Source organism: Diabrotica undecimpunctata, chromosome 2, assembly GCF_040954645.1.
Source record: "Diabrotica undecimpunctata isolate CICGRU chromosome 2, icDiaUnde3, whole genome shotgun sequence".
Taxonomy (NCBI): Eukaryota; Metazoa; Arthropoda; class Insecta; order Coleoptera; family Chrysomelidae; genus Diabrotica; species Diabrotica undecimpunctata.
Window position 1 is genome coordinate 51,476,856 of NC_092804.1, and position 14,463 is coordinate 51,491,318.

Here is a 14,463-nt window from a genome sequence, read left to right on the forward strand (position 1 = left end):
AGACGAACCTCTACTAAACAGACTAACATTATCAAAATCAGATTATGTACCACTCATGATACAAATAAATATTAAAAAACACTTAAGTAAATAAACAATTGTATAAAAACACACGTGGTCAACTCTCGTAAAATGTACTGCGAGAATACGTTAGACCGTTAGAGCAATGGACTTCAATCGACTGAATACTAAACTTAAACTTCCATTAATTCCATTCGAGGCCAAGTTAACGTACAGCCGAAGCGTCTCGATGTTTGGCGAAAGAAGGGGGCATTCTTGCAGCAAACAATTTCGGAGGCAGGTACATAAACAGTTATAGGTTTACCATTTATAAATGGATCTGCTTCTTTTTTGCACCAATCGATTCAACTATTTTTTTTACATAATATGCATCTATAAACTAAAATTTGACCAAAAATGGAGCTGCCCCCTTCTTGCAGCAAGGTCCTCAATTCCACAAAGAAAAATCTAACAGGTAACAGAAAATTTTCTTATAATACTTTTTTCCTCTTTTTCGTGGAATATTGTAATCTACTAGATGCTGATCGACACCGCCCATCGTATCGTTATAGTCGATAACAACTGTTGGCTTAACTTTTTTGTCATTTCTTTTTTTACCTTCCGTGTAGCGTTGGAATGGAAGTTGAAATCAATGATGTATCCTTTTTATCCTTCCATTTGACAGCACACACCTTGCCTCTTTGAAAGGCTATAATGTAACTTTTTCGCAACTTCTTATTTTTTAATTCTGTTGGAACTTCTTTTCTAGATACCTCCAATATCCTGTACACATCGGTTTTATTGGAAATAAGTATATTAGCAAGTTGTGGTGAATTATAAAAATTGTCCATAGTCAAACAATATCCTTGATTGAGTAATGGCTTCGACATAGTCATGACTACTTAAGCGGAAACTGAAAGGTCTGCGTAATCTGGATCAAGATTGGTCTGTCTTCCTGTGTAAATGAGAAAATTCCATACATAACCACTTTTTGATTCACATAATGGATAGGTTTTTATTTCAAACCTGGCTCTTCATTAGAATATACTGGATCCATTTAAGTCGACCTTTGTATAATAGTAGGCTTTCATCGATGGTTACATATTTTTCAAGGTGTCACTGCGTCACGAAACTTGGTACATAATTTTTCGTACACTGGCCAAATTTTTTTCAGCTTAGGATTAGGATGTGTTGCGGCGTCGAAATTATCATTTCTGCTGAAGTGAAGGTTTTGGTTTATTGCTTCAAACAGTTTATTGCTTAAACACTTGGGAGAAAACAGGTGTCGTCATCAGTGGATTCTTAGATCAACACTGTCGTATTTCAGGTTTCTTGATTATGCTTTGCAAAATAATGAGGCTTAAAAAAACTCTCCGTTCCGCCAAAAGTATGGGATACCAACTACTGTCTCTATTGTTTAGATCCGCATATCGGTTAGTTTCCTCTACAATGAAATTTATTAGGTCATCATCCAAGAAATGTTCAAAAAATTGCAATATATTTCGGTCGGTAGCAGTAAAATTTATACCCAAAACAGCAGTAAAAGATAAATATGGCGATGTAGGAGCATTTAGCTGTAATTTGCACCATGGTCGTATCATAGTCATACTCACAGTATCATCCAAAGTTAAAGAATTTTCTGAAGAAAGGTTGATACTTGTATCTGAACCACTTTTGTCCATATTAACTTCGACAGATACATCTGAACTTAATAAATACTCACCACTACTCATTTTGCAGTCGATAAAAAAATTAAAAAACTATAAAAATAACTAACGCTCTGTAAGAGACGAATAAATATGCCACTTATATCTGTCTTCCAAACGCACTAAACTTGACTAACCTTGGCCTTGACTAGACATTTCAGCTGGCGGTCGATCGTAGGAAGTTTAAAATTAGAAACGAGAAAACAAGTGGGGGAAACCGTTATTTAGCTCTAGACGAGTTAAAACGCGTAGGCGCATTATATATCGTACAAATATTTTAAGCCCGAGTTAACTCGGTTATGCGAAAATGGAAACGTAGTTTAATACCGAGTTAACTCGGGTGAGTACGTTAAGCGGTTAACGATCCTAAAAATCTTTAACTGTAAAAATTTGGTACCAAAATGTTCGTATTAAAAAGTTGCACAACTTTTTTAAATAAAAATTTTGAAATAATATACTATGGACATTTTTGCAAAAAATAAAATGCATCCAAACTCTTCATTTTGATTGGAAACAAAATAGCAATTTTTTGAAAAAATTAAAAAAAAAAAGATTTGCTGCAATTTGCAGCAGATTTCAATTCGACTGCCCGGACCGGGACCCCACTAAAACGTTGTTGGCCGTAACATTTTAAGATTGCTTCTTCCAGTGGAGTTTCATGAGCCAATTTCAATCGTTTTCTAAGATTCTGTTCTCTCCTACATCACACAATGTAAATTTATTTATTTTGCTTTTGTTTTTTTTATGTCAGTTTGCTTTTTTATACCATATTGATCACATATATGAGAAACAGACGTTCCAGACTCCAACTTTTGTATAATCTCTAGTTTTTGATTGATCGTTAGATTGATTCTTTTCCGCTTGTCCATATTTAAAAGGTCTCTGTCTATCTATCTATACAGCCATTACTGTCCAATTTTGGACATAGACCTCCACTTCCTTCTTCCACGTCTCTCTATTGTAGGCAGTGTGTATCCACTTCGGGCCTGCGTGTTTCTTCAAGTCATCTGACCATCTCATTTGTGGCCTTCCTCTTTTTCGTTTGTAACTATATGGTCTCCAGTGTATAATCATCTTATTCCATCTGTCGTCGTTCTGTCTTATGGTATGTCCAGCGAACTTCCACTTTAGTTTTGCTATCTACGTTAATACATCGGTCACTTTTGTTTTGTTGCGGATCCAAGTATTTCTTTTCTTGTCTGATAGCCTGATATTCAGCATTTGTCTTTCCACGGCTCTTTGGGTCTTTGCTATTTTTTCCATGTTTTCCTTTGTAAAAATTTAAAAGGTAGGATTGCGAAAATTTTAACTTAATTACTGGGGTACACTAAATGTGTTTATTCACAATGAATAAACAAGTCAAACTGCTGTAGAGTTGCGTAAATCCCCGGCCAGCGTGATAAATACCCATATACTCATAGAAACTTAAAACCTACGCGTTTTATATCAGGGAATCCCCTAATAAAATATGATGTTCTCACTTTCTGTCTCTTGCTCTCTTGCCTACCAATGTGTAAATTTATATTTCATGTATAATATGAAATTATGTACATTATAATATCATGTATTTTATAATATCCTGGCTTAAGAACTTCAGGGAATGGTTTGAATGCAGTAGTGCAGAACTTTTTAGAGCGGCAGTCAACAGAGTCCGCATAGCTATGATGATTTCCAACCTTCGATAGAAGATGGAACTTAAAGAAGAAGAAGAAGTATATTATGTTTATGATAAAATATTATGTTTCTCTTACAAATGCTTTATTTACTGATTTATGTATGTTTCAGCAAAATAATATATACATTTTACTATTTATAGATTGTGCGCTTTTATGCTAAATTTTATTGAAATTCTTTGTAAAATACAGTGGTATAAGACGGTTTAAGACTGTATAATTAATATTAACAGTACGTTTTTATCTTTTTTACATTTGGCCGGATTTAGTCCGTTTGTAGATAAGTCCGTTAAATAGAGGTCCGTTATATCGAGGTTTTACTGTATTTCCTTTTTGTTTCCAGGCAAATTCCTTCTTTTATTTTTATACATTTTTATGCATTTGCATTAAGTAATTTTATTCGCCTATCTCCTTCGCATTGATGTCGCCACTCTACCCTTTTCGGAACACTACTTGTGATTTATTGTAAATGACTCTTACCACTGTGTTAATGTGATCTGTGATCTTTCCACTCTTTTTTTAGTACTTGGGTAATATCTTCCCCCCTACATGTATGTCTTATTCTTTTGTTACCCCCAAAGTAAATCCAGATATAATATACCACAGTATCGTTATAATTATGAAATTATATTACAAATAATTATTTAAAACAGGTCGATTTCCAAGACATCTTTCCATGGACGATTTTCCTGTAGACACATTCAAAAAGTATAAAATAAAAAAATCCAAAAAGAATGCTACAGAAAAACCGATAACTGTTGATTACTCAGCAATAGCTATGAGAAGGCTTTTAGCGGAAGAAAGCCCGCACGGTTCCATATTAGAAATAGGCTCTACAGTTGGAAGTATTGGCATGGATCAACTAGGATTATCGCCATATCAAAAACGTGTCCCCAGTTTGATATTAAAAGCAGATTTTAAAAAGGCAATGGAGGAAGTGATAGCAGATTTGGACAGCCCAAGCCTAGAAGATACACAGGTAGTAATTATGCTTATTATTCATTTCAAATATGTAAGTGTTGTTTTTAAACTTACCTTTTTGTCTGGTATTATTGCCTATTTAAAACATTGACTTTTTTTTAATTTTTATGGTCCGATATTGCCATATTCTTCGATTTTATTTAATTTTTTCATACATTTTATTATTTCTGTATCAGATTGAACCTCCACTGCCTCAACAGACAAGCGAAGAAATAGAGTTTATGGATTTAGATGACTTTGAACTGACTATGGAAGAAAAAGAAATGGAAGAACCACAAGCTGAAGGAGAAGGTGGTTTAGCAGCAAAAGGGTTTGTTCATGATGCAGAAGGAGAAGGTGAATGGGAAACAAAAAAAGCTCTAATGGAAAAAGAACTACTCGAAGAACCAGAAGAATGGTACTACGCAACCGATAAGTCCCTTCAAAAAGATATGGCAAAGGAACCGAGCAGAGTATCTGAGGAGGTGAAATCATTTTTAAATATTATTTGTATCATATGTCTATTAATATTATATGAGTAACTAAATATTGGTTAGCTTAAAAATTTTCTTCTTCTTCACTTCTTCTTCACTGGCTTTACAACTCGGGGTGAGTCTTCGCCACATCCACTAACGCCCTTCATTGTTGTACCCTAATTCTAGATAAATCGGCTTCAACATCATCCTTTCATCTTTTCTTGGTCGGCCTACTGATTTTCTACCATCTGGTTTTTCAAAAAATACTGTCTTTAACACTCTGTCATCCTCTGTCTTGATATGTCTGTCTTGATATGTCTAACTATGTTTTCAGTTCCATACAGAGTCACAAATTCAGCATTGCGGCGTCTTATCCAATCCCCTGTGAAATCATCTCTTTGAGGGCCAAATATTATTCTGAGAACCTTTCTTTCAAATACTAGAAGCTTGGGCGAATAATCGACTTGTACAGTGTTAATTTAGATTTTCTTTTTAGCAGCTTCGATCTTAATAATGTTAAAAGATAGTATAATGCTCTATTTCCCGCAGCTTTCCTTGCTGAGACCTCTTTTTCTATGTGGTTGTCCGCTGTGATTATCGCCCCCAGGTATTTAAACTCTTTTACTACTTCGAAGTTGTGATCATTAATACTGATGTTCTGCCTAACTCTTGGTCTTGGATTTTTGGTTACTACCATGTATTTCGTCTTTTCTTCATGTATTCGGAGACCCAGACTACCTGTTTCGTCCTCGAGCTGTGACAACACCTCTCTCACGTCTCTTGTAGAATGAGTGACTATATCTATATCCTCAGCAAAGGCCAGCAACAGTTTTGATCCTTGATCAGCAAATCTTCCTGTCAGCTCAGACGATTTTACTTATTGCATATTCTAAAGCAAAATTGAACAGCAACTGTGACAAGGGGTCCCCCTGCCTAAGTCCTGAATTTATACCAAATGGCATCGATGTTCTGCTTCCTATCTTAACTTGTGCATATGAGTCTGTCACGCACATTTGCATTAATTCAACTAATTTTTTTGGTATTCCCATTTCTAACATTGCTATCCACAATTTGCTTCTTTTTATGGAATCATATGCTTGCTGGAAATCTATGAAAATTTGGTGCACATCGCAGTTGAATTATCAGTTTTTCTCTAATATTTGTCGGATGGTAAATATCTGATATATAGTTGACCTTCCAGCACGAAAGCCGCATTGGTAGTTGCCTAGAATATCTTCCGATTATGGTGTGAGTCTCTTTAGCAAGATAATTGATAGCACTTTATATGAGGTGCTAATAAGCGATATGCCTCTATAGTTTCGGAATTGTTCTTTGTTTCCTTTCTTATATGTGGGAATTATAACGCTTCGATTCTATTCTTTAGGCATTTTCTGTTGTTGCTATACTCTCAGAATGATGTCATACAATTTTTTGAGTAAAAGGTTTTCTCCTTTTTTAACAACAGGTTAAACTTTAGCTTAAAAATGGTTACCTATAAAATGTCTTCTTAAACATTTCAGATTGTATTGTTTTACATGTGTTGGAAAGGGTAAACTTTGTTGCCAAACTATCCACATTTAAGAGAGGCGTATTTGAACACCTAATTGCTTCAAAATATTTATAAAGGACCACTGAAGCAATAAAACAATTAAGAGGTATTTTCCTTCGATTTATTTACAGTGAACTTAAGGGCTGATTCAAACATTGACAATTATCGCAATTCTGACAGTTACAAAAGTTAGATAGTTATAAAAATATTAGCTTTACAGTGAGTGCGGGGAGGCAGTAACAGATATACATGAAATGATAAAATTGAGAGAGACCAACTATATACGTTTTAACACAAAACACCGGGTTTACAAGCGCATTTATTACTTACGGACCACGCACTTTTCTGGATCGACAACACACGCACGGCCTTCAATTTTCGAGAGGCAAACTGTCACTGTCTAGTCCTAGTCCTAAGTTATATAAAGCAAGGAGTAGAGTGTTTATGATGTAGGGAGTCAGTCGCACACACGTCAACACGACAGCTGACGACATAAGCGCACAATTCGATAAAATAACTATATTATACAGGTTGCTTTTTACAACATACTGCCCCCCGTTGAAGCACTAGCTTTAACATTATAAAAGACATTAAAAAGAAAAGAGTACATAAAAAAACCAATATGAGTAATAGTATACAAATTCATACAAACAACATATTATGAGTAAAAGTACTAAACCTAATAACATTAACATAATCCTTCACTAGGAAGAGGACACAATTTTGTTATTGAGCGTTTGAAACTTCCATCCTTAGTTTTAACAGATGCAATTCTCACTCGGCCATCTTTACCCGGAAAGACTTCCATCACTCGTGCCAATGACCAGTAGAGAGGAGGGAGATTGTCTTCTTTAACTAGCACAAGGTCATTGGGTTGTAAATTTTTAAATGGGAGAAACCATTTTGGACGATTTTGAAGTCGATTCAGATAATCAGTCGACCACCTTTTCCAAAAAAGTTGCTGGAGCTTAGAGAGATTTTGCCAGATGCTAAGTCGATTTTCCGGGATAGATGTATACTCCTGGTCGGGTAGCGAGGTGAGAGACCTTCCAATCAGGAAGTGACCAGGGGTAAGATATGTGAAATCGGAGGGATCATTAGAGAGGGCACAAATGGGCCGAGAATTAAGTACGGCTTCAATTTGGGTAAGCACGGTACTGAATTCCTCGAATGTAATTTTGAGATTGCCCAACAATCTATAGATATGATGTTTAGCGCTCTTTATAGCGCTCTCCCAGAGTCCTCCATGATGAGGAGATCGAGGTGGTATTGTTTTCCACCGAATTTGAGAGGAGACTAAAAATTCCTGAATAGAAGAGTTAGTTTCCTTATTTTTCAAGAAATTGTAGAGTTCGAATAACTGATTTTTAGCCCCAAGAAAGTTTGTCGCATTATCAGAGAAAATAGTCTGAGGGAGACCTCTGCGACTGATAAAGCGCTTGAGAGTGAGAAGAAACGCTTCTGTTGTAAGCCCACTGACTAATTCTATATGAACCGCACGTGTGGACATACAGACAAACAGAGCTATGTATGACTTTATCAAGGGACTTTTACGAAGTTTAGAGGCCTTTATTAGAAAGGGACCACCAAAATCCAAACCTACATGAGCAAAAACTTGAGCAGAGCATAAGCGTTCCTTAGGTAAATCAGACATGATTTGAGCTAAGGGTTTGGCGTTAAACTTAAAACAAACATGACATTCGTGGACTATCCTCTTAATCTCCCGTAGACCATTCAAGGGCCAATATCTAAGGCGAACTTGAGAGAGAGTATTCTGAGGACCTGCATGATGTAGCCTAAGATGTTCTTTTTTGAGAATTAGACGAACAACATGATTTTTAGAGGGGAGGAGGAGAGGATATTTTTGATCAAAGGTAACTTCGGAATACCTAAGACGTCCACCTACACGGAGCATTTCATTTTTGTCAAGAAAAGGAGCAAATTGTAAGAGAGACTTATTAGAAATAATCTTATTACCTTTGAGATCAGCAATTTCTGAGGAAAAACATGAGTTTTGCAATAATTTTATAATTTTCATTTCGGCATTTTGAAGTTCAGATACTTCAAGTGCACCCGATAATTTTTGAGTGCCAGACTTTGCGTTATTACCAAATCTGAGTACATAAGCTATAGTCCTTACATATTTCGTGAAACTGGAGAACCTTTCAGAAAGCATGACAAAGAAATCAAATTGAGCACTTCGAGTGTGAAGAACAACTTTTCTTTCTTCAGGTAATTTATTAGAATTAAACTTCGGACTATATTCAGACAAATTTAGGTCAAATGTTTGCAAAAACTGAGGACCGTGAAACCAAAGAGTGGAGTTGAGTATGTTAGAGGGCATCATTCCTCTAGAGAGGATGTCAGCAGGGTTGTCTTTAGACTTTACGTGTCTCCAATGAGAGTGAGAAGAATTTTCTTGAATTTGAGCTACCTTGTTGGCGACAAATTGATTCCATCTGGAGTGATGTGATCTAAGCCATGCCAAAACTATCTCAGAATCGCTCCACATGTTTATAGAGGTAATAGAGGGCAATTTATCCTTTATGATATCAACCACCTTTGTGGTGAGCTTGCTAGCCAATAAAGCACCCATAAGTTCCAGCCTTGGAAGCGTTATGGTCTTTAAAGGAGCAATACGACTTTTCGAAACAATAAGAGAGCACGAGATATTTTTTGATTTGTAGATGACCCGTATATAACAACAAGCAGCATATGCTTTCAAACTTGCGTCAGAAAAAGAGTGAATTTCAATAGAAGAAATTTCATGACATGAGAAAAGACATCTGGGTATGCTTATGTCTTTGAGAGCAGCGAGATCAGTTATAAACTTCAACCATTCATTTAAAATATTTAAATCCACGGAGTCATTCCAATTAATTTTAGAAATCCAAATTTTTTGCATAATAATTTTAGCAAGAACAGTTACGGGATTAATGAGCCCTTGTGGATTAAAAATTTGAGCGATAATAGAGAGTACTTCCCTTTTTGTGTAATTATCCTTTATTGATAATTGAGGTACAGAAATTGAAAATGTATCAGTACTGGGGTTCCAACAGAGACCTAAAACCTTATTAGAAGCATTCTCTGGTGAAATAATATACGCAGAGTTTGTAGAGAGAGTAGAAACATTTTCCAAAAACATTTTTGAGTTAGAGCACCATTTATGAAGAGAAATGCATGCCTTGTTGAGTAGGTCAGTTATCTCATTATGAGCCTTAAGAAGAGTTTGCGTGTCATTGGCCCCATATAGAATGTCATCTACATAGCATCCTGTTAAGAGAGCATCGGAGGCCAATGGGTATTTGTTTTGATGAGTTTTAGCTAATTCCATCAAACAACGAGTACTTTGAAAGCTTGCGCTTTTTGTTCCATAAGTTACGGTTTGAAGCTCAAGACATTCGATGTCCTGTTCTGGAGAATCCCGCCAGAGGATATTCTGCAGGAATGTGTGATCAGGATGAATTCGTACCTGCCTGTACATTTTTTGTATGTCGGAAGTGAAGACATAGGTATACAATCTAAACCGAAGGAGAATGTCGAAAAGTTCAGGCTGAAGAGTTTTTCCTTTCAACAGGATGTCATTAAGAGAATAGCCACTGGAACTTTTCATGGAGCCATCAAAAACCACCCGTAATTTGGTAGTTAATGATTCTTCTTTTATGACAGAGTGATGAGGTAAAAAGTATTTATTTTCTAAGTGCACATTTGTGAGAGAAAGAGGAACCTTTTTGGCATGTCCAAGAGAAACATATTCATTGATGAATGCTTTATATTGAGTGTATACATTTTCGTGCTTTAAGAGTTTATTTTCTAAACTAATAAACCTTTTCATAGCCATATTGTAAGAATTGCCCAGCTCTTTATGTGCTGTTACAGAAATGAGAGGAAGCTTTACCTGAAACCGACCAGAAGGTAGAATTTGAGTTGTTTCAGTGAATATTTGTTCAGCCAGATCCTCAGAGGAGGAGATTTTAACAGAGGGGGTCACTTCTTCGACTTCGAAGAATTGTCGAATTATATTATCGAGCTTATCTTCCTCAGATGTGGACTGGACAAATAAAGAGACATTTGACTGTGTAGGGGACAACTGTGAGCTATAAATTCCTTTGTGAAGTACGTAAGGAGGTAAAGAACCAAACATAATGTACCCTAAGTGTGTGTTCTGGAGAACAGGGAGTCCTTTACCTAAACGTATTAAACCATCCGATAACAACTCGCTATATATGTCACTGGCAAGAAGAAGATCTATATTTCCAGGGACAGAGTAGGTGGGATCTGCGAGAGTGACTGTAGAGGGGATATTAAATTTACTTCTGTTTATGGATACCTGAGGGAGTCTACAAGTTATGTTGTCTAAAATAGAACAGGAGATTTTAAAACCATTACCATTTCTTTTGTATGGAAAAATTTCTAGATCGACCATTTTGTTCGAGAATGAACTATGTTCAGAGATAGTAGAGATTTGTAACCTTTTGGTGTAAGGAGAGAGATTTAATTTTTGAACCAAATCTTTAGAGACAAATGACGACTGAGATCCACTATCTAACATACATCTAGCGTGTATGGGTACGCCATGCTTTGAATAAATAGTGACTAGAGCGGTTGCCAGCAGAACATCCTGCTTTATTGACAGAGCAGAGAGAGAAGTCATCACATTTGAGACCTGAGAGGTTTGAGATTCAGAGAGAGAGACAGAATTACTTGGACCGGCTTCACCATCAGACCAAGTGTTTTGTACATTGCGAGAGGTTGCGTGATTTTGTCTTTGAAAAGATCTACTAGAAGAAGAGCTATTTTCATGGTCATTGTGCAAGAGTGTGTGATGCCTTTTCTTGCATATACCACATAAACGTTGAGACGAACAATTTTGTGAAAAGTGTTTAGTTCCTAAACAGTTGCGACATAGTTTGTTTTCATTAACAAATTTATACTTATCCTGTAAGAAAAGATTAGCAAATTTTGTGCATGCATAAATAGTGTGTGTAGCATTATTACAAAATACGCATGTTTTGGAGTACGAGTTAGTTTTGTTATTTGCCGAAGAGAAGAGAACCGTTTTAGAGTGAGTTTTAATAACTTTTTTATCGTTATTATCTAAGGAGTTTAACTTTTCCATAATGTCACACTTTTTTTCTAAAAAATCAAAGAATTGATTTAGCGTGGGAATATCTTTTGACCCTAACTCGTATTCGAAAGACCGGTGAGTAGTAAAGTCCACTTTTTGCAAAAATATTTCTATTAATAAGAGATCCCAATGCTCGATGGGTACATTCATATTTTTTAGCGCGAGTAAGGTCTGTTTTGCGGTGACCAAAAATTCACGTAAGGCCTTTGCATTAGTTTTGACTAAGGATGGAACTTTCAAAAGACGCTGTATAAGCAAACTAATTACGCGCGATTTGTTTTCGTAGCGATTTCGAAGAGTCTCTAACGCGATTTGGAAGTTTTCTTCTAAAACTTGGATGTTTTCTACCAACTGGAGAGGTTCGTTGCGTAGAAAGGATTTGAGATAAACAAAACGCTGGACGTTGTTGAGTTCCGGGTTATTAATAATTAACGTCTCGAAGAGCTGATAGAATGCACTCCATTCTGAGAAGCATCCTGAGAAAGTTTGAATTTTAATTTCAGGAAGAGTCACTTTAGCACTAGCTAAACGTGGAGAAGTGGAACTGAACTGGTGTGAAAGAGGTTGGAGCATCTCCATTCTATGTTGAAGGCCTGCCAGAGTTGAGAAGTACTTTTCTTCAATTTCTTCCCTATCGCGTTCTTCAGTGTTTTCTTCGTCCAGTTCCTCAATCTGATCCATGAGGTCATCATATTTGGCGTAACAATTCGTTAGTTCAGTATGACGGAGTTGGAACTGCAAGGGATCTGTTTCTTTAGCAGAGTTATCCCTTAACCAATTAGAGATACGAGAGATTTTTGATTTCAACGGTTTGCGTTGTTTCTTCAATTGATCCATTGCGGTTAGAGATGTATCAAAAGCTTTGCGAGATATTTATCTATGAGAGATACACGAGAAATAAAAAATTTTAGAGTCTAAAACACAGCTTAGTCCACCCCGTATAATAAACAAGAGTCTCAGAAAATAACGTCTGTACGAATCCTGCGAAATATAAACTTGTCCTGTATACTAATAATATGCGTTCGAACTTTTGAATGTCCCTGTACGCGTGATTATAAAAATATATCATGGAACGAACTCACCAAATTAATAGAAACGAATCGTAAAAAATCCATAAATCCATATGTTTCTTGTCAGCAATTTCACTTGAGATGTTGAGGATGAACACTTCAAACACTTGCGTGGTGACGTAATGTTCCATGTGCCGTGAGATTGTTTATCTTATGTTTTTACGCTAAGTTCTATTTTGTGAAGAGCACTTAGTAATGAGTATTATTTTAATTTTTATGGGAAAAGAATTAAAATAAGAGAAAATTAATTTGATTTATGAAAAGGAATTGCGATAAACAATATATTCGGTTCGAAGAGACCACAAGATGTTGGAAAGGGTAAACTTTGTTGCCAAACTATCCACATTTAAGAGAGGCGTATTTGAACACCTAATTGCTTCAAAATATTTATAAAGGACCACTGAAGCAATAAAACAATTAAGAGGTATTTTCCTTCGATTTATTTACAGTGAACTTAAGGGCTGATTCAAACATTGACAATTATCGCAATTCTGACAGTTACAAAAGTTAGATAGTTATAAAAATATTAGCTTTACAGTGAGTGCGGGGAGGCAGTAACAGATATACATGAAATGATAAAATTGAGAGAGACCAACTATATACGTTTTAACACAAAACACCGGGTTTACAAGCGCATTTATTACTTACGGACCACGCACTTTTCTGGATCGACAACACACGCACGGCCTTCAATTTTCGAGAGGCAAACTGTCACTGTCTAGTCCTAGTCCTAAGTTATATAAAGCAAGGAGTAGAGTGTTTATGATGTAGGGAGTCAGTCGCACACACGTCAACACGACAGCTGACGACATAAGCGCACAATTCGATAAAATAACTATATTATACAGGTTGCTTTTTACAACAACATGAGTACTAAACATTAACGTAAGATTATTTTAATTTATTGTTATTTAAAGAACTGTTTTGGTATTATAAAATGGACAATTATTTAATCACGTAACTCTTAGTTAACATTACAAATCAAACATAACGATTGTAAGTACTTAATGTAGTTTACTGATATTATTCCATCCTCTACAAAACGATACTGAACAAGAATAAGAACAATATAACTTCTGGGGAAGATACAAGTGAAAAATATACGTTTTATTCATTAACAGAAACATTTATACAACCACCACACAACCACCTATGTGGTTTCTGAATCAATAGAATATTATAAGATGACTAATAAAACACTACCAGATTTTGAGTAGTGATGTGCTAATAGACTAATATGAAAAAAATTATAAAACGTAAGGTACATTCACAAATATGAGGATAAGAATTTTCAACTTTTTCCATGTGTGCAGTTACATTTTGCCTGCTGCTAATATTAATATTTTGTACTTCATTATTAAGTTAAATTACAGAAGCGCTTTTTCTCTAATTTTAATTGATGCCACATGTGTTCCAAAGGATTAAAAATACAATAATAAGGTGACAGTCATAAAATTGTATGTGTATAATTGTATGTTTAAGAATATGCACACTTATCACAAATATATTCTTTTTTTTTTGTAGATAAGGTCTTTAAAAGTTGCAATTAATCTTTTTCGTATAAGTTTCTTCAAGTAAAAGTCTGGTGGTGTAATGACTAGGCTGTATAGGCTAGTTTTTCCACTCATATTTGCACAGTAAATCAACGAAAATGTTACAATTATACCATGGTACAATGAATACACATTCAATGTGTATTCATTGTACCATGCAATTATACCGTACGTTAAGTTTTATATTAGATATACACTGTAACGAAAACTGTAAATGGCAACACTGTCCGTCGACTTTCCACGAACGTCCGTTGCCCCGTCTACAATAATTTGTCATTATACAGTGATTGTTTAAAGCAATAAGAGCAGGGATTTTTAATTTATTTTTGTAAATAATATGTCTGTTCA

The 14,463-nt window shown here is 35.5% G+C and overlaps 1 protein-coding gene across 1 annotated transcript in view; it reads left to right on the top strand.

Annotated features, from left to right (window-relative positions):
• LOC140434535 (uncharacterized) overlaps nucleotides 1–14,463 on the top strand; it is a 102,748-nt gene that overhangs the window by 60,098 nt on the left and 28,187 nt on the right. Inside the window, exons 12-13 of the mRNA XM_072522874.1 lie at nucleotides 4,033–4,358; nucleotides 4,537–4,824. Coding sequence (XP_072378975.1) covers nucleotides 4,033–4,358; nucleotides 4,537–4,824 — 614 coding nt within the window. The remainder of the gene's footprint in view (nucleotides 1–4,032; nucleotides 4,359–4,536; nucleotides 4,825–14,463) is intronic.